The 25,600-nt window shown below is 36.8% G+C and overlaps 1 protein-coding gene across 2 annotated transcripts; it reads left to right on the top strand.

Moving 5' to 3' along the window:
* Window positions 1–15,922: 15,922 nt before the first annotated feature.
* Window positions 15,923–22,045, top strand: LOC112172344 (serine/threonine-protein kinase STY46). Of its 2 annotated transcripts, XM_024309640.2 has the most exons (16): window positions 15,932–16,348; window positions 16,769–16,883; window positions 17,486–17,583; window positions 17,675–17,794; window positions 18,286–18,340; window positions 18,597–18,707; window positions 19,010–19,060; window positions 19,175–19,347; window positions 19,438–19,545; window positions 19,960–20,033; window positions 20,147–20,322; window positions 20,428–20,523; window positions 20,926–21,006; window positions 21,091–21,144; window positions 21,332–21,466; window positions 21,600–22,045. In XM_024309640.2, the coding sequence occupies exons 1-16, from the start codon at window positions 16,143–16,145 to the stop codon at window positions 21,672–21,674; spliced, it is 1,728 nt and encodes a 575-aa protein (XP_024165408.1). In that variant the 5' UTR covers window positions 15,932–16,142; the 3' UTR covers window positions 21,675–22,045. The 2 variants fall into 2 exon arrangements, 1 of the variants encoding a protein (XP_024165408.1); XR_002925272.2 differs by lacking the exon at window positions 21,600–22,045 and having other exon boundaries at window positions 15,923–16,348; window positions 20,910–21,006; window positions 21,332–21,419.
* The last annotated feature ends 3,555 nt before the right edge of the window (window positions 22,046–25,600 follow it).

Here is a 25,600-nt window from a genome sequence, read left to right as displayed (position 1 = left end):
CAAGTTCAAAAAGATCACTCCACTCAAGATATCATCGGCAATCTAACAGATGGTCCGATGACAAGGAGAAAGGCTGCAGTTCAGGTAAGTCCCTCTGAGGTAAGTGAAGAAAATGTATTACTGTGTTTCATTACCGAAAATTTGGTAAGCATGAACATTATATCTCATTTTGGTTTTGTGTCCATTATTGAACCAAAAAATATTAAGGCAGCCTTGTTGGATGATAACTGGATTAGCGCCATGCAAGATGAACTGAATCAGTTTACTAGGAATGATGTATGGTACTTAGTACCAAGGCCTAGTAAGTGCAATGTTATAGGAACTAAGTGGATTTTCAGAAATAAAAGCGATGAAAAAGGAAACGTGATTAGGAATAAAGCCAGACTAGTTGCTCAGGGATATTCACAGGTCGAAGGACTTGACTTTGACGAGACTTTTGCTCCTGTAGCTAGGTTGGAATCTGTTAGATTACTTCTATCCATTGCTTGTCATCTCCGGTTCAAATTGTTTCAAATGGATGTCAAAACTGCCTTTCTGAATGGATTTCTTCAGGAGGAAGTTTATGTAGAGCAGCCTCCAGGTTTCCAAGATCCACACAACCTAGATCATGTCTACCGGCTCAAGAAAGCCCTGTATGGGCTAAAGCAGGCTCCTCGAGCCTGGTATGAGAGACTATCCACTCATCTTGTGGGAAAAGGGTATGCTAGAGGATCCATAGATAAAACATTGTTTGTGAAACGAACCAAAAATGACATTATCATTGCCCAAGTGTATGTTGATGATATTGTATTTGGTTCCACTTCTAAATACCTTGTCAAAGAATTTCAATCTGTCATGGAAAGTGAATTTGAAATGAGCATGTGTGGTGAACTAACGTATTTTCTTGGACTGCAAGTAAAGCAGATAGACACAGGTTTGTTTCTCTCTCAATCAAAATACGCTGAGAACCTGATCAAGAAATTCGGTCTTGCTTCCAAGAAGACAGTGACCAATCCCATGAGTACAACTACTAAGTTAAGCGAAGATCATGAAGGAAAATCAGTTGATCCGACTCTCTATCGAAGTATGATCGGGAGTTTGCTCTATCTCACTGCCAGCAGACCTGACATCTCTTACAGTGTGGGTGTGTGTGCTCGATTTCAAGCAAACCCCAAAGAATCTCACCTGGACGCTGTCAAAAGAATAATCCGCTATGTGGCAGGTACAGTTAATTGTGGCCTTTTCTATACCTTCGACACTAATGTAGAAATTGCAGGATACTCTGATGCTGACTGGGGAGGAAATTTAAAGGATCGGAAAAGCACTTCAGGGGGATGTTTTTTCATTGGCAACAATCTGGTTGCCTGGCATAGTAAGAAACAAAACTGCATATCCTTGTCTACTGCAGAAGCTGAATATGTTGCCGCTGGAAGTTGCTGCACACAAATACTTTGGATGAAGCAAATGCTTCATGATTATGGCATATCTCAAGGTAAGTTGTCTATTTTCTGTGACAACACTAGTGCTATTAACATCACTAAGAATCCTGTTCAACACTCTCGAACAAAGCACATTGATCTCCGATATCACTTTATTAGGGATTTGGTTGAACAAAACATACTTGAGTTAAGCTTTGTGCCCACTGAAAATCAACTTGCTGATCTGTTCACTAAGCCTCTTGACACTGCTAGGTTTGAAATGTTGAGGAATGCCCTAGGGATATGTTCTAAGCATTAAGGCAAAATGATGACTGTCCACTATTGATTGAGAAAATTGTGATCCTAGTATCCCTTGATCACAGTCACTAGTGAAATGTACATATTTTCAGTCATGTATCTTATGTTATCATGCCTTATTCTGGACAAATGAAATTGTGTACTCATGTTTAGTCACTGAATCAAGTAACCCTACTATGCATCTTCACCTATAGCCTATGTGGTGGCATGTTTCCTTTTGTTTTCTGTCAAATGAGATTCAGTGAAGTAGACGAACTGCTTCTTTTGCTCACATAACTAATTCCCTCTTCTCAAAGTAATCAGGTCCTAGTTGTGGTGAACTTTCTAGGATTTGTAAGAAACGAGAACGGAAAATTGTATCCCATCTCTCAAAGTAATCAGGCCTTAGTTGTGGTGAACTTTCTAAGGTTTGCAAGAAACGAGCTGGTGAGTGATCTTTGCACATAACATAAAATCATGCAGACAACTACTCGAGACTCTCTCCATGGAGCATCCTTGTTATGCTTAGTACCCTAAGAACATCTGTTCTGGGAGTTGCTGAGAAGAGTCTTGTTACATGAGTAATATTTGTCACTAAATAAAGGAGATCTTTGACTCCACTAAAACATGTGCTTGGGAACAATGATTCCTGCTCCTTCTTAGGAGATTTCATGAGCTTTACTTTAGTTCTCTTACTTCACTCCTTCTCTATGACACTAAAATCTTTTCTAAGCCCCACATCATGGTTATATTCACTTCTATCACAAGTTTACTCCTTAAGGTCTAACTATGAGTACCAATTCTTATTGTTGAGAGAATACATCATGCTTCGTACTCTGAACTATGTGCCTTCCACTAAGTGATCTGTGCTCTCTGTGATTAAACTTCGCTATATTTTCTCTCCTCGATATGACCTATGCATTCATTGCCTTGATACTTGCAAAGGAAACGATCCTCTGATATACTTGCAGATTCCCTGAATATATTTTGGCTCTTCGTTTCCTTCCTTGATGGTAATCTGCCTACAATTAATTTCCATAATGATTATGCCTAAGTTGAGGGGGAGAAGTTATCTGCATGCATATATCTAGGGAAAATAAATTGTCATAACTTCTCTCCCCATTTGAGCCGTTCTCCCAATCGGTGTGTTCCTTGGTCTTCCTAAAACCTAACTGTTCACTACATATAGCCTCTCTTGTCTCCCTCGGATTTTACTCTTGGTTGTCTCTGTGTGCAGGTTCTTTCACCCACTGCTCTCTCACCATGGTTCGCTCACAGCAAACAACTCGCCTTGGAGGACATCGCCGCCTGCCTCCTCCAGAAGAAGGTCGTCAGGCAGCTGCCAGAGCCGGGATTCTCCATCCCGGCATGCATCGTACACGCAGTCGGAGTCCTCCTCCTCCTGTCTCTCTGGAAAGTCTCCGTGATCAGATTCTAGTGGCTGACTGGCGAATTGCTTGCCTCACGACGGACATGGACGACATGCATTCTCTTCTGGTTCGAACTCGTCATGCCCTGACCACTCTCACACAGGAGATCCGGAACATGCAGCGCCACCCTCCCGGGTTTGACGCTCCCGGTCCATCCCATGCCATGCAGGAGCCTGTCGCACCAGAGGAAAGCTCGGATTCCATGGATGAAGAGGAATTTCTGGACACCGTCACCAAGCTTTGTGAGGAATTTGACGTGCCCTCCCATTCAAAGGGGGAGAAGTAACTTGATTTTTCTTACTTTATTTCTGTTTCTGCATTTTTAATTTTTGATGGACAAAAGTTTTTTTTTGGTGTGTAAGTGCATAAGCACAGATACTCTTAGGATGCTTGCTATTATTATTCTTAAGTAATCGTATTTTGGCTACTTGGATCCGGAAAAGGATGGAAACTGATTCCTTAATCCAAGTAGCACCCTTTGTTTAGTGATTAGTGTTTATCTGTGAAACCTAACTTGCAGGACAAAAGATGAAAAATCATGCGTTGAATGGGAATGCCCAAAGGGGGAGATTGTAAGTACATTGGCCTATTACCATTCAACATATGATTTCCCACTACGACGAGGAAACCGGAGCTTCAAGGAAGCAAAGAGAAAGATCACAAGATCGGTTCTTGAAGACAAGATCAAGTCAAATCGAGTCACTGATCTTGAGTTTAATGTGTATTCATTCCATATTGGTTGGTATAAATCTAAATTGATATGCATATCGGTTGTATTAAGTCAATAATCCCTTATGCATTAAAATGGTTTTTAACATGCATATCAATTTGAGACCTTGTTAGGAAAGTATCGATTGCACATTCAAAAACTGTTTTAAATCTTTCTATATTTATCTTAATCAATTATCAAGAAAAGATTTGATTGAGGGGGAGTTTTTCTCCCTTATAAAAAGGTTTCAAAACTAAAGTTTTGGAGGGGGTTTTTGACGGCTGAAACTGGTTTCTCTTTGAACTTCTTGTTATGTTCAAATCGTTTTCGAAAAACCCTCTTTAATTGTTTCATGTATTACTTTGCATAATCTTTTACATTCACTCTCAAGATCAGTGATTCAATTGAGTGAAAGGAAGGCTGAAGATTGATTGCCTGGAATGTTGAATCTAGAGTTAGAATGGTTGTAAAACAAGTTAGCATTTGTTGCTAAGAAAAGGTGTTTGTTGTGAACAACACTACTTGTATTCTGTAAACTCTAGTGTTTAATATTGGATTGATTTTTCGTGTTGGCTACGTTAAAAGCCACGCAGTGAAGTTTCCTCAGTGGAGAGGTTTACACTGCGTTAGCAAATCTTCGTGTCATGTATCATACTTTCTTTGATTAAACTCTTGAGAAAAAGTATTTTATCAACACTGGTTCCATCTAGTATTTTTACTCCAGGTTGTCATAGGTCTCTTTTTCAAGGGTATATCCCAACGAGTTGAGGTTTGATACTTCTAGTGCTGAAAGAAAGTGATACTGTCGGGCTTTTCATAAGTGGATGATCATATCATCATGGCTCCAAATATTCGGTGGCCACTTTTGAAATTCTGGATATGTTATCTGTACGTAATGATATATTGATTTACAGTACTGATTCATGAAGTTTGGAAATGTCAGCAAGCACTTGCTTGAAGAATTGAAGTAATTAAAATTTCCCACACTTAAAATAGGGTCTTGAGAGCCTCTTGAACATCGGTGCCTCTGTAATATAACCGTTAGCTAGTTTCCAACAATATGGACTCATTCATTCTTCTTTCTTCGGGTAAGAATAGAATGACACTAAAGGATTCTTTTCTTACATTCTAGTCTTTCATAAGAACAAGGTTTTTGGGATTCAAAACTATGAATTCATATTTGTTAAACTTGTAATGAACAGCTAAGATTAATCCATACAAATTTTCAAGTAAAAAATCCATATTAGTCTTTCATAGGAGCAAGATTTTGTGCGATTAAAAACTATGAAATCATGTTTGTTAAATTTGTAATGAACGGCTAAGATTAATTTACGATCATCCAAACACAAATTATTCAAGCAAACGATAACTTTTTTGCGGCATCATCCCATTTTGCGTAGCTGAATATGCCGGCAGAAGTCCACTTTTTTTATTTTTAGATTATTTATGTTTTCCCCGTCCTCTTCCAGTCATGAAACTCCCGTGATCAGTTGCTTTCTATGTGAAAGATTAAGATGTGATGTGATTTCCAACAACCATGTTCCGTGGCTTAAAGTAGCAACAGATTAAACAACTATGAGGAATAAATATGATCATCTATATACCATCCTCCTTTAAAAGCATTTTTTGTTCTTTTTTTTTTTTTTTCTTCTCATTTGCATTTTTCACTTTAGGTATTGTTTTCTGAATTCAAGAAAAGCAACATTCAAACCATTAGCATAGACTTGGGAGTGGAGATTTTTTAGAACCGAAAACTGCTAAACTGCGCCAAGTTGAACTGTTGCTTGCAATACGGTTTTCGGTTAGTACTTAAAAAATGTTCGGGTAAAAAAAAAATCAAACTGAACCGAAAATATATAATTAAGAATAATGTTAGGTGAACCACTTCTTTGTGTATCACTCGCATCTCACCTGATGTGACAATGATATGACAGCATCTAATGAAGTTATCTAATTAGTTGATTTTTGTGCTACATCTGCAGCTACATAAAGTGAGATGCATATGGTATCTAAAAAAGTGATTCACCTAACATTAATTTATAATATATATATATATATATATATATATTAAATGTAGTTCGTTTCTACAAGCTTATTTTACATTTTTTTTTTTTGGAATTAATCGATAAATGGTTGTCATTAATACGCAAGACAGAATGGCTACTACATATCATTCCACTACCATTTAAGACAAACAAGAAGTTATGCCAATACCACGATGATACATAGGAATAGACCACTCATTAGACATTTAGTGCTCACTACAGAAAAAGCTATGATAAAACTAGGACATGCAAATAGACCAAATGACTACACTCATTAGCGCTTATTAATTAAGAACTAGCTTATTAAGCAAATACATGAAGGTCCCAGATGGACTTCAGTTACCTAAATCAAGTGGCTCTAAACCATGGAGCCCGTTTGCAATAAGATTGAAACGCTTACTATATGGATTGAAGCAATCCGGAGGACGGATGTGGTATAACCGTCTAAGTGACTACTTGATTAGGAAGGGATATGTTAACAATGAACTATGCCCATGTGTGTTCATAAAAAGAACAAGTTCCAGATTTGCAATAGTAGCGGTTTATGTCGATGACATGAACATAATTGGCACCCTTAAAGAGTTGAGGGAAACCGCTGAACACTTGAAATCCCAGTTTGAGATGAAAGATCTTGGGAAAACAAGGTTTTGCCTCGATTTGGAACTTGAGCACCATGAAGATGGTACCCTGATTCATCAATCAGCTTATACCTAAAAGATGCTTAGGTATTTCAATACTAACAAAGTTAAGCCTTCAAGCACTCCAATGGTCGTCCGTAGTCTTGATCCAAAAAAGGATCAATTCCGTCCAAAAGAAGACAATGAAGATGTGCTAGAGGCAGAAGTGCCCTATCTAAGTGCAATATGCGCATTATTGTACTTAGTACAATGCACAAGATCGGACATTTCATTTGCCGTGAACTTGTTAACTAGATATAGCTCTGCTCCAACACAACACCATTGGACTGATGTTAAAGATATCTTTCAGTACCTAAGTGGTACGATTGATATGGGCTTGTTCTATCCCTACAGAGAGACGATGGATTCGGACCCATCATATGTCAAGAACACCACCAACAGTGGTCTGCGTTCTCTCTCCCCATCCCAAAACGACATAAGTGTTTTGGAAGGTTTTGCTGATGTTGGGTATCTCTCTAACCCGCACAAAGGTCGTTTCCAAACTGGTTATGTATTCACCATGGATAAGACCGCAATATCTTAAAAGTCTACTAAACATACTTTAGTCGCAACTTATTCGAATCATGCAGAGATTATTGCTCTTCACGAAGCAGTTCGTGAATGTATATGGCTTATATCCATAGTTGCGCATGTTCAAAGTAATTGTGGTTTGGAATCCACCACAGATGAGCCTACTAGAATTTGTGAGGATAATGCTGCTTGCATTGAGCAAATGAAACAAGGCTACATCAAAGGCGACAACACCAAACACATATCGCTTAAATTCTTCTACAATTAGCAACAACAAAAGTTCCTCAGGATCAAAGTAAACCAGGTTCTATCTAAGGACAATGTGGCAACTTGTTTACTAAGTCATTGCCCAAATCCACGTTCGAGAAACATGTTGCAAGCATTGGCTTGCGGAAGTTATCTGAACTCCCATGATCGTCGTCATCAGGGGGAGACACAGACATCAGGGGGAGATGTCTACATGTTGATCTTGAAACGTGAAGGGTGTGTTGTGCTCTTTTTTCCCTTCGACCGAGGTTATTTTTGTCCCACTAGGTTTTTGTTACTCGATAAGGTTTTTAATGAGACAACGAAGCACCGCATCTGGGCGACACAAGGGGGTGTGTTTAAGTAAATCCAAATTGTGTCTGGCCCAAACTCTAGGTTACTTGACCTAGTGGTAATAGGGTTTTAATTAGAGATAATCTCGGAGAATATCTTAGTCCATTCATTGTATGATTACCTTTCCTTGTACAATTCAGATTCTATGCATTGTAATCCTCTATATAAAGAGACCCCTATTATCAATGAGAATACATAACAATTTTCTCTCAAATATCGATTCCCAAAAACAATTAGTAGTTTTTCCATATTATAAGGAAAATTAGACTATTTTTTATTTCTTTTAATACATAAATGTTTGTTTTGGTAATTTAACTAACCTATAAAATCTGATTAGAATTATAAAATAAGGATTAAATTATGTTTAGTCCTTGTACTATGACTCTTTTTTCATTTCAGTCCCTGACATTCTCAATTAATCTGAAAAGTCCCTAACGTTACAATTTTCGTCTGATTGGTACACTCCGTCAATTCGGGCCGTTAACTTGCTGATGTGGCACTGCAAGCCACACCACCTCAACAGTTTGCATGCCACTTGACCTGTAAATTGTCCAATATATCCCCCATGCATTTTTCCCCATTCTTCACCAAAAAATAACTCCAAAGATATTCAATTTTTCACTCCAAACCGCCAACTGCAGGCTAGCATACCTAAACAGATGCTTGAATGCAACTATGATTTCATCATTTCAAAGAAACTACTGAAGCCAACTGATACAAACACACATATAGAAATAACAAGACAAGACTGAACAAATTAACGCACTCTGCAAAACATATGCAAATTAACACACTCTGCAAAACAGATGCAAATTAACACACTTTGCAAAAAAGATATAAGACAAAGGCAAAACAAATGTCATATACAATTTTAATCTCGTATACAATGAAAAACATATGCAATTCAAACCAAGCTTGAAGAAAGTCGAACCTAGAAATCAAACCAAGGGCGCAAGGCAGCAACTGACCAAGCTTGAAGAATCCGAAATCGAAAAGTCGAAAGCTGAAATCGAACCTAGAAATCTTCATAAGCCTTGAGGACATCTATGCTTTGCTGCTTCACCTGCTTGAGTTCGAGGCGATTGAAGACTGAAAATTGAATACCAAGAAACGACTGTTCTTGAATTATGATCACATGAATCATTCATCACTCTTTACAATACTTTCATCATCTTCATCAAACAAACAAAACTAAACCAAACTACACTAACAATCACGGAAACTGACCCAAAATCACACCACAACAACAAATTGAATGCTTATTTCACTCATAGAAATACGAAAAACAACTAAAAGGTTCGAAATTTATCGGGAATTTTACTTACATACGCTGAATTGTAGCTGAAAAAATCAAGCTTTATGAAGATTTGGAGCAGAATCGGACGAATTAGAGCAATGAAACACTCCCTATTTTTGAGAAATCGAAGAAATTGGGAACCAAAGCCGAACCAAATGTAAAATTGATCGAGAAATTGACCTCCGAATGTAAAATTGATTCGAAAATTGAAATCTTCGGTGGCCGTGAGGGCCCCAACCAAAACACCAGAATCTCTATCCTCAACTGCAAGGTCACCTCAGACCTCCTTCCGGTCAAATCCACATTCAGACCACTGTTCTTTCCGATCTTGAACCTCTCTTCAAACCTCTTCTTGGTCTCCTTCAAGGCGGTGACTTTCTTTTCCTTGCTGGTGAGCACGTCAGGGTGAAGCCTCAAGATCAACGTCAAGAGTATAGACCGTGGCAGAGGATCACGGCCCTTGCGACCGCCGTAGGGACCCTGAAGGAGGATCACGACCTTGTTTGGCTTCAAAAATTTGACCATGGCGACAACGCTCCTCCCTCTCCCTAAGATTAGAAAGCTCCCTTGGATTCGGTGTGAGGAAGAACATGTTACAGCAAGAAGAAAATAGAGTAGAATAAAAAATAAAAATAAAAGTTAAAAGGGGAGGGCTATTCTTGACATTTTACCATCCACTGTGCTTACGTGGCGCTGAGTTAATTGGCGTTTAAATTCGTGCCACGTCAGCCAATTAACGGAGCAATTGGACGGAGTTGACTAATTGAAAGGAAATTGTGAGATCATGGACTTTATAGATTAAATTAAAATGTCAGGGACCAAAATGATATTGGAGGCAAAGTACAGGGACTAAACATAATTTAATTCATAAAATAATATAAGGGTGAGGCTATTGCCACCCTATAATTTTCTTTGTTCACCCTACTTGTTCATTACACCCTACATTTTAATTTCAATTATTAGATTTACTTATCCAACCCATTTCTCTTTCCAGGAATATCCTCCATCATATGACATATCAAATTAAAAAAGAATTTTTTTTTTTAACGAAAATTTCTCATTTAATTTATATCAATTAAAAAAACGTCCTAAAATATATTAAAGTTTCCTAATAAAATCATAATTTGATTTACTTCCATTTTTTTATTTTTTCCATTTAGTTTCAATGTTCATTTATTCCAATCCATATTAAAAAAAATTAGTACGTGCTCCTATGAGCAATGAAAAAAAGATTGAATTTTTTTTTTAGTGTTTTAAATTTTTTACTTTCGGTGTTTATAAAGGTATTATAAATATTTTGATGAAGTTAACACTAATGGTTTTATGAATTGAATAACGAATTAACGATGAGGAAGCAACAAAAAGATAAAAAAGAAAATTATATTGTAATAAATTGAAAATTGGATGGAGAAGATGAAGATTAATATTATCAGAAGAGAAATTAAGTAGTTTTGTATTTAATTAGTTATGTATTTAGTTTGCCTTAAAGATTTAAATTTTAGAAAATTAGTATACTTATTAGTCATTTTGCATTTGGGTAATATAGTCTTTTAATAATTCAAATATTTGTAGGGTGAACAAAGAAAATTGTAGGGTGGCAATAGCTGCGCCCATAATATAAATGTGTATTAAGTTAATAGGAGTGTGTATTTAAAATTTCTCATTTATTATAGATTGAGCTAGCGGATAGATAAATAAATAGCGTTCTATATCACATTCTTTAAAATTTATTCAAAATTGAGTGACACAAATTATCTAGTTAAATGGAGGCTAGGAGAACAAAACGAACAAAATATGTAGCCTAATCTTAAAAAAAAAAAACAAAAAACAAAAAACAAAAAAAACAAAATAATAATAATAATAACAACAATAAATAAATAAATAAATAAAGTTGTTTTTGAGTGCAGTGAGGTCTTCTATCGATCATCGATCTTCATTGACATGAACATATCACGCATCCAAATTCAGTTGCACTGTAAATTGTATATTCTACAGTTTTTCAACTCAAACAAAATAAACTGCAAGAACAAGCAAAACCTACAAGCTAGAACTAATAAAATGATCAACGAAAACACAGGAAAGGAGACAAATAGGGTTTTCTGCAGAGCTAAGATGTTGTCATCGTTCAATGAATATTCTAAAAGTTGTCTAGGTTCATTGAAACTACCCACTCTCTTATTTTGGCAACTATTCATAAAAAATATATTAAAGTAATCACAAAACTAATACACTCTCATTGTTTGCATTGTTCCCTTGTATAATTTTAATCAAATACACACTTGCACACGTTCAATGACAAATAAGATTGATTCTAATTTGATTTTCCATGTAAGAGTAACAATTACATTTTGTGTTTTTTTTTTTTTTTTAAAAGAATGACTGGTGCAGCTGCCCTCAAGCCTTGATTAATGAAACTATATAATACATGGAGGGACATGGTGCCTAAAACCCATATTACAATGAGCATCAAGAGAATAATAAGAGTCTCAACTAAAACAATGTATTCTATCAAGCACCAACTAGCGAAGAGTGCATTACTAGCTACTCTATTCGCTTTACAATTGTGGTGATATACCGGAAATATAACTCTATTACGAAGGGTCGGTGTGGCTGCCCTCAAGTCTTGATTAATGAAACTATAGAATACATGGGGGGACATGGTGCCTAAATCTCATATTACAATAAGCATTAAGAGAACTTCCTGAGATAATAATAAAAGTCTCAACTAAAACAATGTATTATATCAAACACTAACTAGCGAAGAGTGCATTAATGGCTTTTCTATTTGCTTTTCATTGCTAATTTATTTCTTCAAGACTGTGCTGGCCGGTTTAATAATTGAAATATGGATGTTTGCTTTCTATGCGATTGCATTGCGGATGTACGTTCTTATCTTAGACAAATAGGTGAAGATATTTCGTTTGTAAAACTTACAAATTAAAAAATCACATACACGGTTACTTCTACTCTTCTAATAGTCGTCTATATGCTAGATACACGGGTACTTCTACTCTTCTAGTCGTCTATATGCTAGATAGTGACATTTGGTATATCCATTGATTTAAAATAATATGTAAAAATTATTGTGGTAGAAAAAGAAAACGTGATTAACTATATATACTAAAAAGTAGATAGTTGATATAATCCTTATCTATCTGACATACATGTGTAGTGAGTTAAAAATAACCAAAAACATCATTCGATGAGTCATCAAAACTAAATATAATGTATTGTATATTCCATGGAAGATGCTTTAACATAGCCATAGCCAAATCTGTTTTTATTTCCCATATATATAAGAAATAAAGTGTAGGGCATTTGTTAGGCTGTCAGCATATATATGCTGCATTGCTGTAAGCTAGCTAGGGTTTCATATTCAATGTTATCTCCACCTAGACAAGAGGGATATCCCTTTGGTTTATACAGACAGTTCTCAACTCCAAGCTCAACATTTGGACCCACCCCATGACCCTGACCAAACCCTATCGTCTTCTGCTGAGTTTATTCCAATGAACTATACTCAATCTTTAATAGATAGACAAACCCCAAACAGTTGCTCAGTCCGGATAACCTTTTATATACTAAGGCCATAAACATGGGGTTGGACTTTGATGATCCTCCCACATTTCCTAGTCAAATCTTCGAATTCGATCCATTCTTCCTCGAGCGCGGACTACTCGCCATTTCTCAATCCTCATCTTCTTCCTCTCATTTTCTGCCCCTTCAGTGCCTCCAAGGGTCACCTTTCCTTTCCGGTCAGCCCTCCCCCTCCACGTGGAAATCCATGTGTCTTCCACGTCGTTTGTTTCAGATTAGCTTCCCGGTGCCTAACCGATTTGAACGCGGCGGTTTATTCCACTGAGGATGCGAATCCTCCGCAGGTCAACAGCTACCTCTGCCCCTCCTCCCCCGCCACGTGGTCGAGCGATGCCGGGTTTCCTCATCCCACGTGATTCTTAATTCAAAATCTAATCCTAATCAGGCTTACTGAGGACATGGTGTTGTAATTAGTTTAATTTTCTTGGTTCAACGAAGCTACTTATGCACCTAACAACGTCTTTGGTCTTTGAATCAACTATTATATTAGACACTAATCCCATCCACGATTTGCATGTTTAGCTTATGGGACGCAGATTATCAACTTGTATATTATATCAACTAAGGTGTAACATTTTTTTGTCTCTTTCTAGGCTCCGCACAAATGCACAAATTTTCCTTTCTTCATATGTATAGTACAACAAATATCTTCTAAAAAACGAGGGTAGTAACACATTTAATTTTCATTATCCTTATTTTAGTTGTGTTTTATTATATTTATATTAAAGTCTCGTGATTCCATATAAGCTGTTCGCGACTACAACAAAATAATATTTTAAATGTGACTTAAATATTGTAGATAGACTCTGTACAAACATAACTTGACACGATTTAGAATTGTATCAATAAGCCTGAATTACAGCAATAATACACGTACAGAGAAGTTAGTAAATAACTTCACTGCATGTAATAATAAACCAACCAAACAAAATCTATGGTCTTATACGAACATAATCGGATGATACGGCCTAAGCCAAGTGGCAGGATCATCCCAAAAGCTAACCATCGATGAGGGTGATTCGGATTCTTACTATAAAGCAAGTGATGATATCCAAGTGTAATGAACAAAACTATAAAAACGTCACCGTCCTAGCTTCTGTCTATGTTGCAAGAAAAGTAAAAAGGCAAAAGGGGGCACGGAATTGAAGTGTCACGCTTCTTATCACTCTCCCGATAGTACTCCGTTCTGTTTTGTTGATCCTCCACCTCAAAAGCCTGCACCAACCGAAACAAACACCTTTATTCCTCTGCCCCTCACGTTTTTCATATGAATCTCAGCGGCTGATGGGAACCAGAATTACGTTTTTACCCTCGCGGTGGGGGACTGTTTATTTCTACAGAAGATGGTCCCCTCCTCCAAGCAATTAGGAGCCAAAATGTTGGTCCTACTCCTGACGGGGTCGGCGGTACGGCATCAGTCAGGTCGGTGATCATAGGACGCCCAGCGGGGGCAAAATGGTCTTTCTGCAACGAGCTTATCCAAAGCTGTGGGCGCGCCCCGCATATGCCACTTTTGTTTCTGCTTTTGGGTAATTGTGGGGTAGTGTTGAGTGGAGACTGGGATGGATTTCGGATTAGTCCTTATTGGCCAACAAGAAGGTGGCATTGGCATCACGGATTCATAGGGATTAATTAATTAATTAAAATAGTAATCCAAATCTTAAGACTCGATTTTTAAGTGTTTTTTTTTTGGTTTTATACAAAATCATAATTAGAGTTGCACACATATTAGGTTGGATCGGTTTTGACTTCAACCTATCTCAATGCCAAAATGAGCGATTTAGGCATTTTAGAGAACCGGCCATAAAAAAAAATTATAAAAAAAAACTTAATCCGACACTATTTAATCTAATTAAATATGGTTTTGTTCGGTCGGTTAGAAAGTTTTCACCTATATAATTAAAATTATGTTAGATTATCTAAATTTAAAATTAAATAATTAAAATCCAAAACATATAGTCAAAAACTAAAATCTAAATTAGATTCGAATTGATTCACTTATTTAACGACTTAGCCATCAGTACTAGCTTAATATAATAGTTAATGTCAAAGAATGAGAGATTGAGAGATCAGAGATGTGATGTGAGAGGATCAAAAAAATTGTAGCGATTCTATATTAAGATTTTAGGCATTTGGGCCTTGAATTCAATATGGTAGGATATAATTTGAGAATAAAGTTATAACTAGATATTTAGAACTTATTTAGAACAAATCGGATAAATGAATATATATTTATTATGTGTATATATATAAAAAAAAATTTCTCTTATATTTCAAACATACATGTTGGTTCGGGTTCCACGGTTTAAGCACAAGAGAAACCAAACCAACCCAAGTTCATAAATGGTTTGGTTCGGTATTTAACCGATTTTCAATTTTTAAAGTTAAAAAACCTTAATCAAACCATATTTATTGGTCGGTTTTGGCCGGTTTGTACCATGTTTTGCACACCTCTAATCATAATAATACTAAATAGTGGAACATCTCTTTTATGAGGAATATTTCTACGGAATAGTGGAACATCTCACTTGAGTTTTTTTTTTTTGTGTGTTCTTTCTTTCTCTTTTGAAAATGAAACAATGCTTTATTGAATGGGATCAAATAAAATAAAAGGGTGAAGTTAGTTATCCACTACAACATAATATATCAGCCTGAAAATAGTTAACTAACCACATTGAAACTTCTTCGTGCCAAATGCACATCCTCTGATGCTACACGACATAGCTAGCTAGCACTTGTGCAACCTTTTTATAGTTTCTAAGTACATTAGAGCATTTTACTAAAGAAACTTAATATCATCCAAAAAGTGCAATAAATTATGGGGGGCTATTATTACTTTATAAGAAGCGCACCAACAACGACTTGTGCATCTAATTTAAGTTCAATTAAGAGCAAATCTCTCTTATCTAAATTGTATGACCAAGGTTTCATAATTTTTTCAATGCCATAAAGATGAACCAGGACCCTCTGAATATTTCCCATAAAAGAAAAATATATGAGAAATTTGATGGTTTTTTTAAAAAAAAAAAATATATATATATTTTAAAGGAAGCGGAATAAGATCTAACTCAATGGTCTTACCCGAATTTATTGATAATTAAATAAAAGATACATAACAGGGGGCTATCCAAAACGGTATTCAATACTTAGTACCTACCCAAGATTATGAGAAATTTGATAGTTAATTGAGATAATAAAAAAATAGAATTAAAATAACATAAAAGCAAAAATAGCAAAAAAAAAAAATGGCGAGGATTAGTATGGGTAGAATCCACATCGGCATGATTCAACGCCAATGGTGCGCACTAAGCCGTTAAACTTTCTGCGAAATCCAGACACTCTCTCATCATATAAAAAAATCCCATTTTATCTCGGTCGTCATTTTTTATTTCCCCAAATCCTTCCTTATATAATTCTCTGTCAGTTTGAACCCTCTCTCTCTCTCTCTCTCTCTCAAATCCGCGGCTATATAAACCCAGACCTCCCTCCGTCGTTTCACGTAAAAACGATCTCTCTCGCATTCTCTGCTTTCTACTCGCTTCAATTTCCGGCGTCCGTCTCAATGGTGATGGACGACAACGAGAGCTGCGGGAGTAGAGCAGTGCACGACACGTCGTCTCCGGCTCAGTCCCACTCCCGGCAGCAGCGCCAGAAGCTTCAGGTCTACAATGAGGTTCTTCGCCGCCTCAAGGACTCTCAAAACGACGAGGCTATTCTCCCTGGCTTCGACGATGAGCTTTGGGCTCACTTCAATCGCCTTCCCACTCGGTACCTTTACCTTTACCTTTTACCTATCTGTCTCTCTCTCTCTTCCTCTTCCGTACTTTTTTTGTTTTTTTTAACCTTTTACTGTATGATGTGATATGCATGTGTAAGGTTCTGGTTGATCTTGAATCTCTTCTTATTTCACAGATTAGTTTGTGAATTTTGGATATGGAAATTCTTTTTTCTTCGCTTCAGTTTCGCTATTTGGTAGTGATCTTGTTCTTCACGTTATGGCATGTGTTTTTTTGTTAGTTTTGACCAAAAAGAGTAGAAATCAAGCAGATGTAGCGATTTCAAGAACATTACTGTGGAGTCGGTTTGAACTTTGAAATCTGGAGTTTTAATTGGACTAGATCAGTGTCTCTCATGCATTGAAAGTTCGTTTTTATTGTTGAAACAATTGTGGCATGTGTATATTTGCAGGTATGCGTTGGATGTGAATGTGGAGAGGGCAGAAGATGTTCTTATGCATAAAAGGTTGCTGCATTTGGCTCATGATCCTGCTCAAAGACCAGCCATCGAAATCCGGCTCGTACAGGTTAGCTGATTGTAATCTGGCTAAGCGAATCGGTGTTCTCCAGATGGAAAATTCTTTTGCTATTTACATGTTTTTGATGCTTATTGCCAGCTGTTTGTTCTTGTCAGTTTCTGTGGCTTGTATGTTGTTATTTTCACCAGGGATTTAGTGCAATCTTTTCTTGGTTAGGCTTGATGTTGGATGTGGATCAGGCCAGATGTGTCATTACATACATATTATATATATATATATATATATATTTAATTTATCTTCATTTTACATTCAAACATGTTAGAATTTTGTAATTAAGGATTGCTTTGGTGTAATATGACTTGCTTGATGAAATGATATTAAGACTTGTATTGTGATTGTTTTCTCCATGAGGTCTAGTCACACAGTGATTACCCTTGACAAATTCATCCAAGAATTGCATGCTTTATTTACATGGTGTGTGGAAAATTTGCCACCTCCAAAAGTGTAGAATTTTAAGAAGTCAAATGACCTTATAAAGCCGCCTTTTCCAGACAAAAGTCTCAAGTCTTATCATCTGCTGTAATTTTTCTCTCATAGTTGTCCCCATCTTTAACTTTGTTGCACATATTCTGGATCATTATATTACATAGGTTCATCCAACTTCAAATGGGAATTCAGCTGATTCTGTCAATTCAGATTCTCTGGGTAAAGATGCTGCCCAAAGTTCAAAGTTATCTAGCAGACAAAGGTAAACTTGATTTGGTACTCATTACTAATGCCAAAGTTCATTTCACTGCCTGATTATTGTTAAGCATTACTAATGCCTTCTCAAATGCCAGTATACATCCACCTCCGGCATTTGGCTCATCGCCCAACCTTGAAGCCCTTGCACTTGAATCAAATAAATCTCATGATCAAGATGATGAATATTCTGTACATGCCAACACACAGTTGAGTCGGTAAGTAGCTATTTCTGTCTTCTTGGAATATATTTTATTTATTGTATCTCTTTTCTTCTTCTTCCTTTTTTTTCTTAGGAAAAAAAAAGAAAAAAAGAGTTTCAGTTTGGCTCATGTGCTTGACTAAATTGCGTTCTCTATCCTATGTTTAAGTTAGTTTCAATGAAAGGCTCTTGGAATGCATCTTTAGTAAGTGTGATAATACTGCAATTATGTATCCATTTCATGGGTTTTAGATTGGCGATTTTGTTGTCGTTACTTGTTAGCCATGGATTTACTTGATATCGATTCCAAAACTAATTTTTTTGAGATCCTGATGCACTGCTTGATTCCATCTTGATTAAATTAACTTATCTTTGCCTTAAATTTAATTTTTCAATTTCAATTTCAACTGCATTCTATACTGATAATATTTATGACACTAGTGAAGCAAACTGACTGCAATTGCTTATGAATTGTGATGAGTATTAATTTGGTTTACAATGATGTAGGCCCATGCATGAAATCACTTTCTCAACAGATGACAAGCCAAAACTTCTCAGTCAGGTATTTGATTGGTCTTTATCTGAAAGCAAACAAGTAATCATTAAATGATTTTTACAATTTCTGTTTCAGTAGACATATATCTACTAAGCTTATGCAGTCAATCTACTTTGATCTTGGGAACTTTGCATACTGCTAAGATACGCAGTACTCAACTAATCTTGCGCATAAAATACATAATTCATAGGTGAAGAATATATCTATCAATCACAATATCTTTTAATTTTCATCGTCATGGCTCTCACAATACACTTTGCAGTTGACTTCCTTGCTTGCAGAGCTTGGGCTGAATATCCAAGAAGCACATGCATTTTCCACGCTGGATGGTTACTCCTTGGATGTCTTTGTTGTTGACGGCTGGCCTTACGAGGTACATACATATAGAACTTAGATTATTCAACTAATCACTGCTAGAATACCCATTATATTTTTTTTTCATAAGTAGAATACTCATTATATTTCGGGAGCATAGAATTGAGAGAAAACCACAGTCTATTATGGTAAATATTTCAAGTTGTCCTTTTATCTTTGCATGTTAAACATGTTTTTTAGTTGGAACAATTTTTTAAAGAGGAATCATTATAGTTTCAGGCATTTCTGACCTGCATACGAATAGCAATTTTTATCTTATTTAGAACAAGCAACTGAGTGACAGAAATGGTGCTGAAACAGGAAACGGAGCAGCTCAAGACTGCTTTGGAAAAGGAAGTTTTGAAGATTGAGGTGATTCTTTGTTACTTATTTCATTTATGCAATATCCAGTAGGGCAGGGGACAGTAAGTAATGCCAACTTGTCAAATTGCAATCTTATGAGAAATGCATCATGTTTCTGAGCAGGGACCATGGCCAATACATCGATCATCATCTTCTGGTAGTGAACATGATCAAGTAGTGATCAAATCTGAACCTAATCAACTGATTATACCCAATGATGGGACTGATGTATGGGAAATTGATCCTAGACAGTTGAAATTTGGAAACAAAGTTGCATCTGGGTCCTGTGGTGATCTGTAAGTTCACAGTATTTTATGCTTTTTTGTCCCTCCCAGCTATGCTTGCACTGTTGAGTGGCAATTTATTGACTCTTTGGATTTTGTCAGATACAAAGGTACTTACTGTAGTCAAGAAGTGGCGATTAAAGTCCTCAAACCTGAATGCGTAAATTCAGACATGCAAAAAGATTTTGCCCAGGAAGTCTTTATTATGAGGTATGTCAACTCATATTGATCTCCATGTGCACTATCATTTTAGTGGACCTGAGTTATTTCCCAGGAAGTAAATAACCACAAGAGAAAATACTAGGACCAAGTTTACTCGTTAGCGAGATATTAGGCTCCAAATAATGTCAATTGAATTTTGAAGAGTGATAATCTATGGCCATTGTGATAGTGTGGTTTAGGAAACTCACTTAAAATATTCGATGCCTCCTACTCAACATTTATTTTAGATGTTTTGGATTGTTATTTAACACTCTTTTAAGTTTTAATTCATCATTCACTGCACAGCTCCTTGTCTTGTTTATGAAGATGGGGGTGGGAGGAGGGGTCACATTCTACTGTAATGTCATTCCAGAATATCTTGTTCTATTGCTAGTTTAACAAAGTAGTTTTTGAAACTTGTAGGAAAGTTCGACATAAGAATGTTGTACAATTCATTGGTGCATGTACCAAGCTCCCAAGCCTGTGTATTGTAACAGGTGAGTTCCAAAGATTTTATAATTCTTTTTTGGTAATTCAAATGAAAATCTTAGTACATGCCTTATCGTATTAAATATTTGCCTTTTCTTATATACATATTTGTATTATACAGAATATATGTCTGGTGGAAGTGTGTATGACTACTTACATAAACAAAAGGGTGTTTTTAAGCTCCCATCCTTGCTCAAGGTAGCAATTGATGTTGCCAAGGGAATGACCTACTTGCACCAGAATAACATAATCCACAGGGATTTAAAAGCTGCCAATCTCTTGATGGATGAAAATGAAGTAAGAGACCCAGCGACATTTTTTCATGTCAATAAAGTTATTCTCAGTGTTAATGCAGGTTCTAATAGTTTTAGAAACATTCCTAATATGTGCTTCACCTTACAGGTTGTCAAGGTTGCTGATTTTGGGGTTGCCAGGGTCAAGTCTCAATCAGGAGTAATGACAGCAGAAACTGGGACATATAGGTGGATGGCTCCAGAGGTACGTACTGCCTGCCCTAAACTGGGGGGTGTGTGTGAGAGAGAGCCATAATTGGCTTCTTCAAATGACATGACACTGACTTCTAAGACAGTAGTCTTTCACTAGATGAAGGATTAGTCATAAATCAATTATTACATTGGCATCTCATGTGATGGAAATTTGGAAACCATTATTGTTACTAATATTTCCACTCGAGTATTAAGATCTTCCTTTGTATTGACTTTTACTGTATAATATTTCTCTTCTTTGTGATAGTTTCCTGTTTAAGAACTGTGCTTCTGTTTCTCCGATGCATGTTTTGTGTTTTCCTATTGTGTATCTGTATCCATGTTCTCCCATTACCTGAACTCTGATTGGTTTCTTATCTTGTCATTTCCTTACAACAGTTCTTTTGCATTGAAGGTAATAGAACACAAGCCATATGATCACAAAGCTGATGTATTTAGCTTTGCACTTGTGTTATGGGAGTTGCTGACTGGAAAGGTATTGCTTGTGGAAGCAATTATATTACCATTGTCCTTTATTCTTTAATTCGTTTTTAAGATTGTATTCTGTTTCAATTTGCAGCTTCCATATGAATACTTGACCCCACTACAAGCTGCTGTTGGAGTGGTCCAAAAGGTATACTGTTGACTCCCCAAATTGTACATTCAGTTTTGCTAGCATGAACATTCTGCTCATTTTGTGTTGAGCCTAGTTTTCTTGAGAACTTTGTAATACAGTGCCTGCTGAGGGGACGAGTGATGATTTTGATTGACAAGTCTATAGTGCAATTGAGCTTATTACATTTGCATTTCATCATTTCCAGGGCTTACGGCCAACCATTCCAAAGCAAACTCATCCAAAGCTTACTGAGTTACTTGAGAAATGCTGGCAACAAGATCCAGCATTAAGACCCGACTTCTCAGAAATCATAGAGATGCTGCAGCCATTAGCCAAGGAGGTAATCTGGTTGTGGGTACACGACGTTGCTTTATTTGTTAGCTTTAAGCCATTGAGAAAGTATGTCTAAATAACATGATCAAAAGCTTTGAAACTCCTCTCAGGTGATGCTTACTTGAGTTTTTTTCTGACAGATTGGTGATGAAGGAGAAGAACGACGCAAGTCATCTGGAGGATTTCTGTCCGTCCTTAGACGAGGTCATCACTAATCAAGGCACATAGATATTTATTAGATGAGCAAAGGACTGCAGCATGGGGAATTCCCCATCGACTTTTCACATATCATGTACAGTGTTACACCCCCATATCTACGTCTTTCCTTGTTCAGATTTGATAGTCAATTTTTTACCAGCCGACCATTCTTGTTTTTGTTTCTTTCGTTTCTAATTCTATATCATAGCACTTATCACCACCATGTAACTAAGGGTATTGGTCTGCCTGAGCATTGTAACTTTGCAAATATCCTGCGGCTTCACAATGAAATAAACTTGTTTCACCGAAATCCAGGGTTTGTAATTAGTTAGGTTATGGTACGTTGGATTTCTTGGGATTAAGTTATTACAAGTCATTATTATCTGAAGTCTGCAATTATACCTGGTGATCTGAATCTCAATGTTCAAATAGCCCATACGTTTTATTGTCGTGAGACGTTAGTCATTAATGGTTTAGTCGATCTTCATTCTGCAGAATTCGTAAACCCTAAAAAGGGGTGGAAGTACCGAATGTCTTTCAATTGTCAAAATTAAATGCACGGATCATTTTCTGTTTGAAATCATTTTGCTATTTTGGCACCAAATAATAATGAACCAGCACCTTATGCATATGCATGACCTGGTATTAGTTTCTTCACTTGTTAACACGAGCTCTCGAGGATAGCCATTGCAACCAGTTTGCTACAAAATCTGGGACGGAGTTCATTTACAAAAGTGATGGCAACTTAGCTTGTTACCTTGTCTATTCTCAAGGCTACCTCTTATTTTGATCCTCCTTTGCCCGGTGGCGCGCTTGTTGCCCTAAACCCTTGTTCTCTGTCACTATGGTGGCCTGCGCGTTCTGGCAACTTAGCTTGTTACCTTGTCTATTCTCAAGGCTACCTCTTATTTTGATCCTCCTTTCCCCGGTGGCGTGCTTGTTGCCCAAAACCCTAGTTCTCCCTTCAACAACATAAGAGCAAGATCGTTTCATATATACGTTGATGAAAAGGGATCTGCGTTTGAAATGATCGGGATATATACATGCCCATGCAAGTCATGCAACTATATATGACTACCTGAGAAAAGAAAAGATCAACTCTTTTCCTGCAAGAAGATTCAGTATTTTATCACGTTGGCTAATCTGCAGCAACATTAGTTGAGTACTCTAGCACAGAAACGAACATTGACTTGAAGCAAAAGCCAGCAAGTGCAAGGAATATATGAGTTGCAGCAAGCAGGGCCTACTATTCTGATATTGCGAGTGGCAGTGGCGTCAGAAACTCTAGCACTTGGACAACTGGGACTACTAGCTAGTGTAGTCAAGAGAAGACCAACAGCCTGCTACGTCCACCATGTCGCATCGACACCGGTACCAGTCTGGCCCGATATGAAGTATGGGGGTTGCTACCGTGCCTGAACACGCGCTGCCAGCCATGTTGCAGCAGATATGTTGACAGCTTGAGCTTCTCTAGACAGTAAAGTTACGGATTAGAAGGCAGATCATAGATGGTTGTTTTGAATGATTGCCTGCAGTGAGTGCTAGAATTTATATAACAGCTGGAGTCATGAGCAAGAGTACCTGAAACAAAATGTTGAAGATTATTGTTAAAGAAGGACGTTGCTAGAGAGTTACAAATGAAGTTTAAAATGACTTATGTTATAGGGCAGTTATTTGTCTTGGTAACTAAGCATCTAGCCATCTATACAGTATGCTATATTTAAGAGAAAAGAGTTTTTTTTTTTTTTTTTTTTTAATTGAAATGGCAATTTATTAACTCCAAAGATTACCTCCAAATGGGAAACTGTCCTCAAACAGAGATCCCCAAAACTAATTTTTAGTTACCAGCAGTTAAATCAAGAAGCCACACCGGCCCCTGTTCCTTACAAAACCAGTCCTCTATGGCTCTATGTCTTTTATTAAGAGAAAAGAGTTTGTCAGTTGAAAAAGAATTATTTTTATGTAAGTACTTTTTATATATTAAAATACTATGTAAATTAATTAATTAAAAAAAATAAACAAGTAAAATAAAAATAAAACAAAGAAAAAGACAGGCATAACAAAAAAAAAACAATCCACCTTCTTTAAATAACTATCTATTCCCACACCCATCGAGTGTGTAGAAATTTCTTGTTAGTAATTTAAAGCAACATTGATCTTGTAACTATAATATAAATAATAAATGCAAGTGACTGGCTTAAATTACAAATTAAGTTGATGTAAAAAGTTAAAAAAATTTGTCAACTAAATCTATACCTTCTACACTATTATACTCAGAGTCACATTAATTAAAAGCCTTTGGGATCAGCCTACACAGTGGAGCTACCAATCAGGTCATGAGGAAATGGAGGTCTAGAATTCGTGACTCACAAATGGGATGAACGATTCGCTCTTATAGAGTTATGGGTGAACTTAAGAATTATCCAGTTTGGAAATCTTCAACTTAGGTCTTGAACTGCTTTTTTTTATTCTACTCTTGAACCGCTTACATCATCAAATGGATCTATCATAAAAAAAAATCATCAAATGGGTCTAGGAAGTGGGATCATGATCAATGGGCCTAAAGATTGGGCCTGGGCCTTTCATACAAGTGTACGGGCCTGGTGAGATATTAAATCCCCACAATATAGCCTAATATAGTTTACCCATCAAAAGGGTACAAAGTCCTTGGTGAGCACTAGGCAGTTGATAGATGGATCCTTCCCGAGTTCCAGTAACATAGTGACAATATTAAACAGACAAAGCAACTCTTGCTTTCTCTTTCGGCCGGTAACTAGTTGACTTGAAAGCTGCAATAAGAATGCACACTATCTAAGAGTCCACACCTCTCAAATTTGGTACGCCGTACGCAACCTCCCCTATCATACCAGAAAATCAAATCAATCAAATAAAAAACAGAAAGCCCTAACGACATGTTTTTTGGGCCAATGCTGTGACGCCTAGCGTCAGTGTCTGTATCCAAGTCCTCCAACAAGCTCATCATAACCAACACGAAAATTCCAAAACAAAAAGCTCATACAGCTGGGGGCACGTAGCTATCGCATTTACGGCTCCGGCATTAATGTGACGGGGAGAGGTTGGCTTGCTTGGGAACAGACCGGTCGATGTTTGCCACGTAGTGTGATGTGTGATTGGAAGCTCCGTTTTGGTTCTGCAGTTTGTAACAGTAGGTAAAGTTCGGTTATTTTCTGCCACTTTTTGGGAGCTTTAATCGAATTGCGCCACGCAATCGCGCAAAAGGTGGGGAAAACACGGAGTTTAGCGCGCGAATATCTAGGCACGGCACTGCTGTTTACTAGAATACCCTTACTCGAGCGTTGGAATTACATCATTCTTGGGTCTTGTCTTATTTAGGACACACGCCTCCCTCGTGAATCTTGGGATTCGAATTTTTCAGCTGCATTTATTGAATAAATATTGGAAAAGATTCAAATTGAACATATTCGAGTTCATAAATAAATCAGATTTATTCCTAAAATATATTGATTCTAATGTAACGTCACAGTGAGATATTATTACGCTTTTGGAGTTTTTAAATTTTATTATTCACGAGACCTCTTTGCATTGTGACAATTGATTGAGTCATTTTCAAAAGGAAAATTTTGTACACAATGACTATATATACGTGACTTAAAAGAAATTGCAACCATATATATCTGGATAATTTTTTGGACAATGAACACATTTTAATATAACAGGACTCAAGATTTTGGAAGAAGAGCAACAATTGGCCAAAAGGTTGAAAAAACATATTTTGAATCTAGACTAATGTGCACATCGGATGGAAAACCACATCACATAAGTAAATGAGACCTATGGTATGGGGTCATAAAGTGCACTCGGAAAACTTATTAATGGGGCACAAACAAGCATGAAATCTATTGTCCAAACTTAGACCATAAGCTCGCTCATATGTAATTTTCAATTGATAGAGTATGAGTAT

Source organism: Rosa chinensis, chromosome 6 (assembly GCF_002994745.2).
Source record: "Rosa chinensis cultivar Old Blush chromosome 6, RchiOBHm-V2, whole genome shotgun sequence".
Classification (NCBI taxonomy): Eukaryota; Viridiplantae; Streptophyta; class Magnoliopsida; order Rosales; family Rosaceae; genus Rosa; species Rosa chinensis.
This window is presented reverse-complemented; position numbering and strand designations above follow the sequence as displayed.

What these genes read in the sequence shown, in the direction of transcription:
- LOC112172344 (XM_024309640.2), top strand. Translation starts at nt 16,143, where the DNA reads ATGGTGATGGACGACAACGAGAGCTGCGGGAGTAGAGCAGTGCACGAC. An exon ending in GCCAACACACAGTTGAGTCG is followed by an intron (nt 17,795 to 18,285) that starts GTAAGTAGCTAT and finishes ACAATGATGTAG; the next exon opens with GCCCATGCATGAAATCACTT. An exon ending in CAGGAAGTCTTTATTATGAG is followed by an intron (nt 19,546 to 19,959) that starts GTATGTCAACTC and finishes TGAAACTTGTAG; the next exon opens with GAAAGTTCGACATAAGAATG.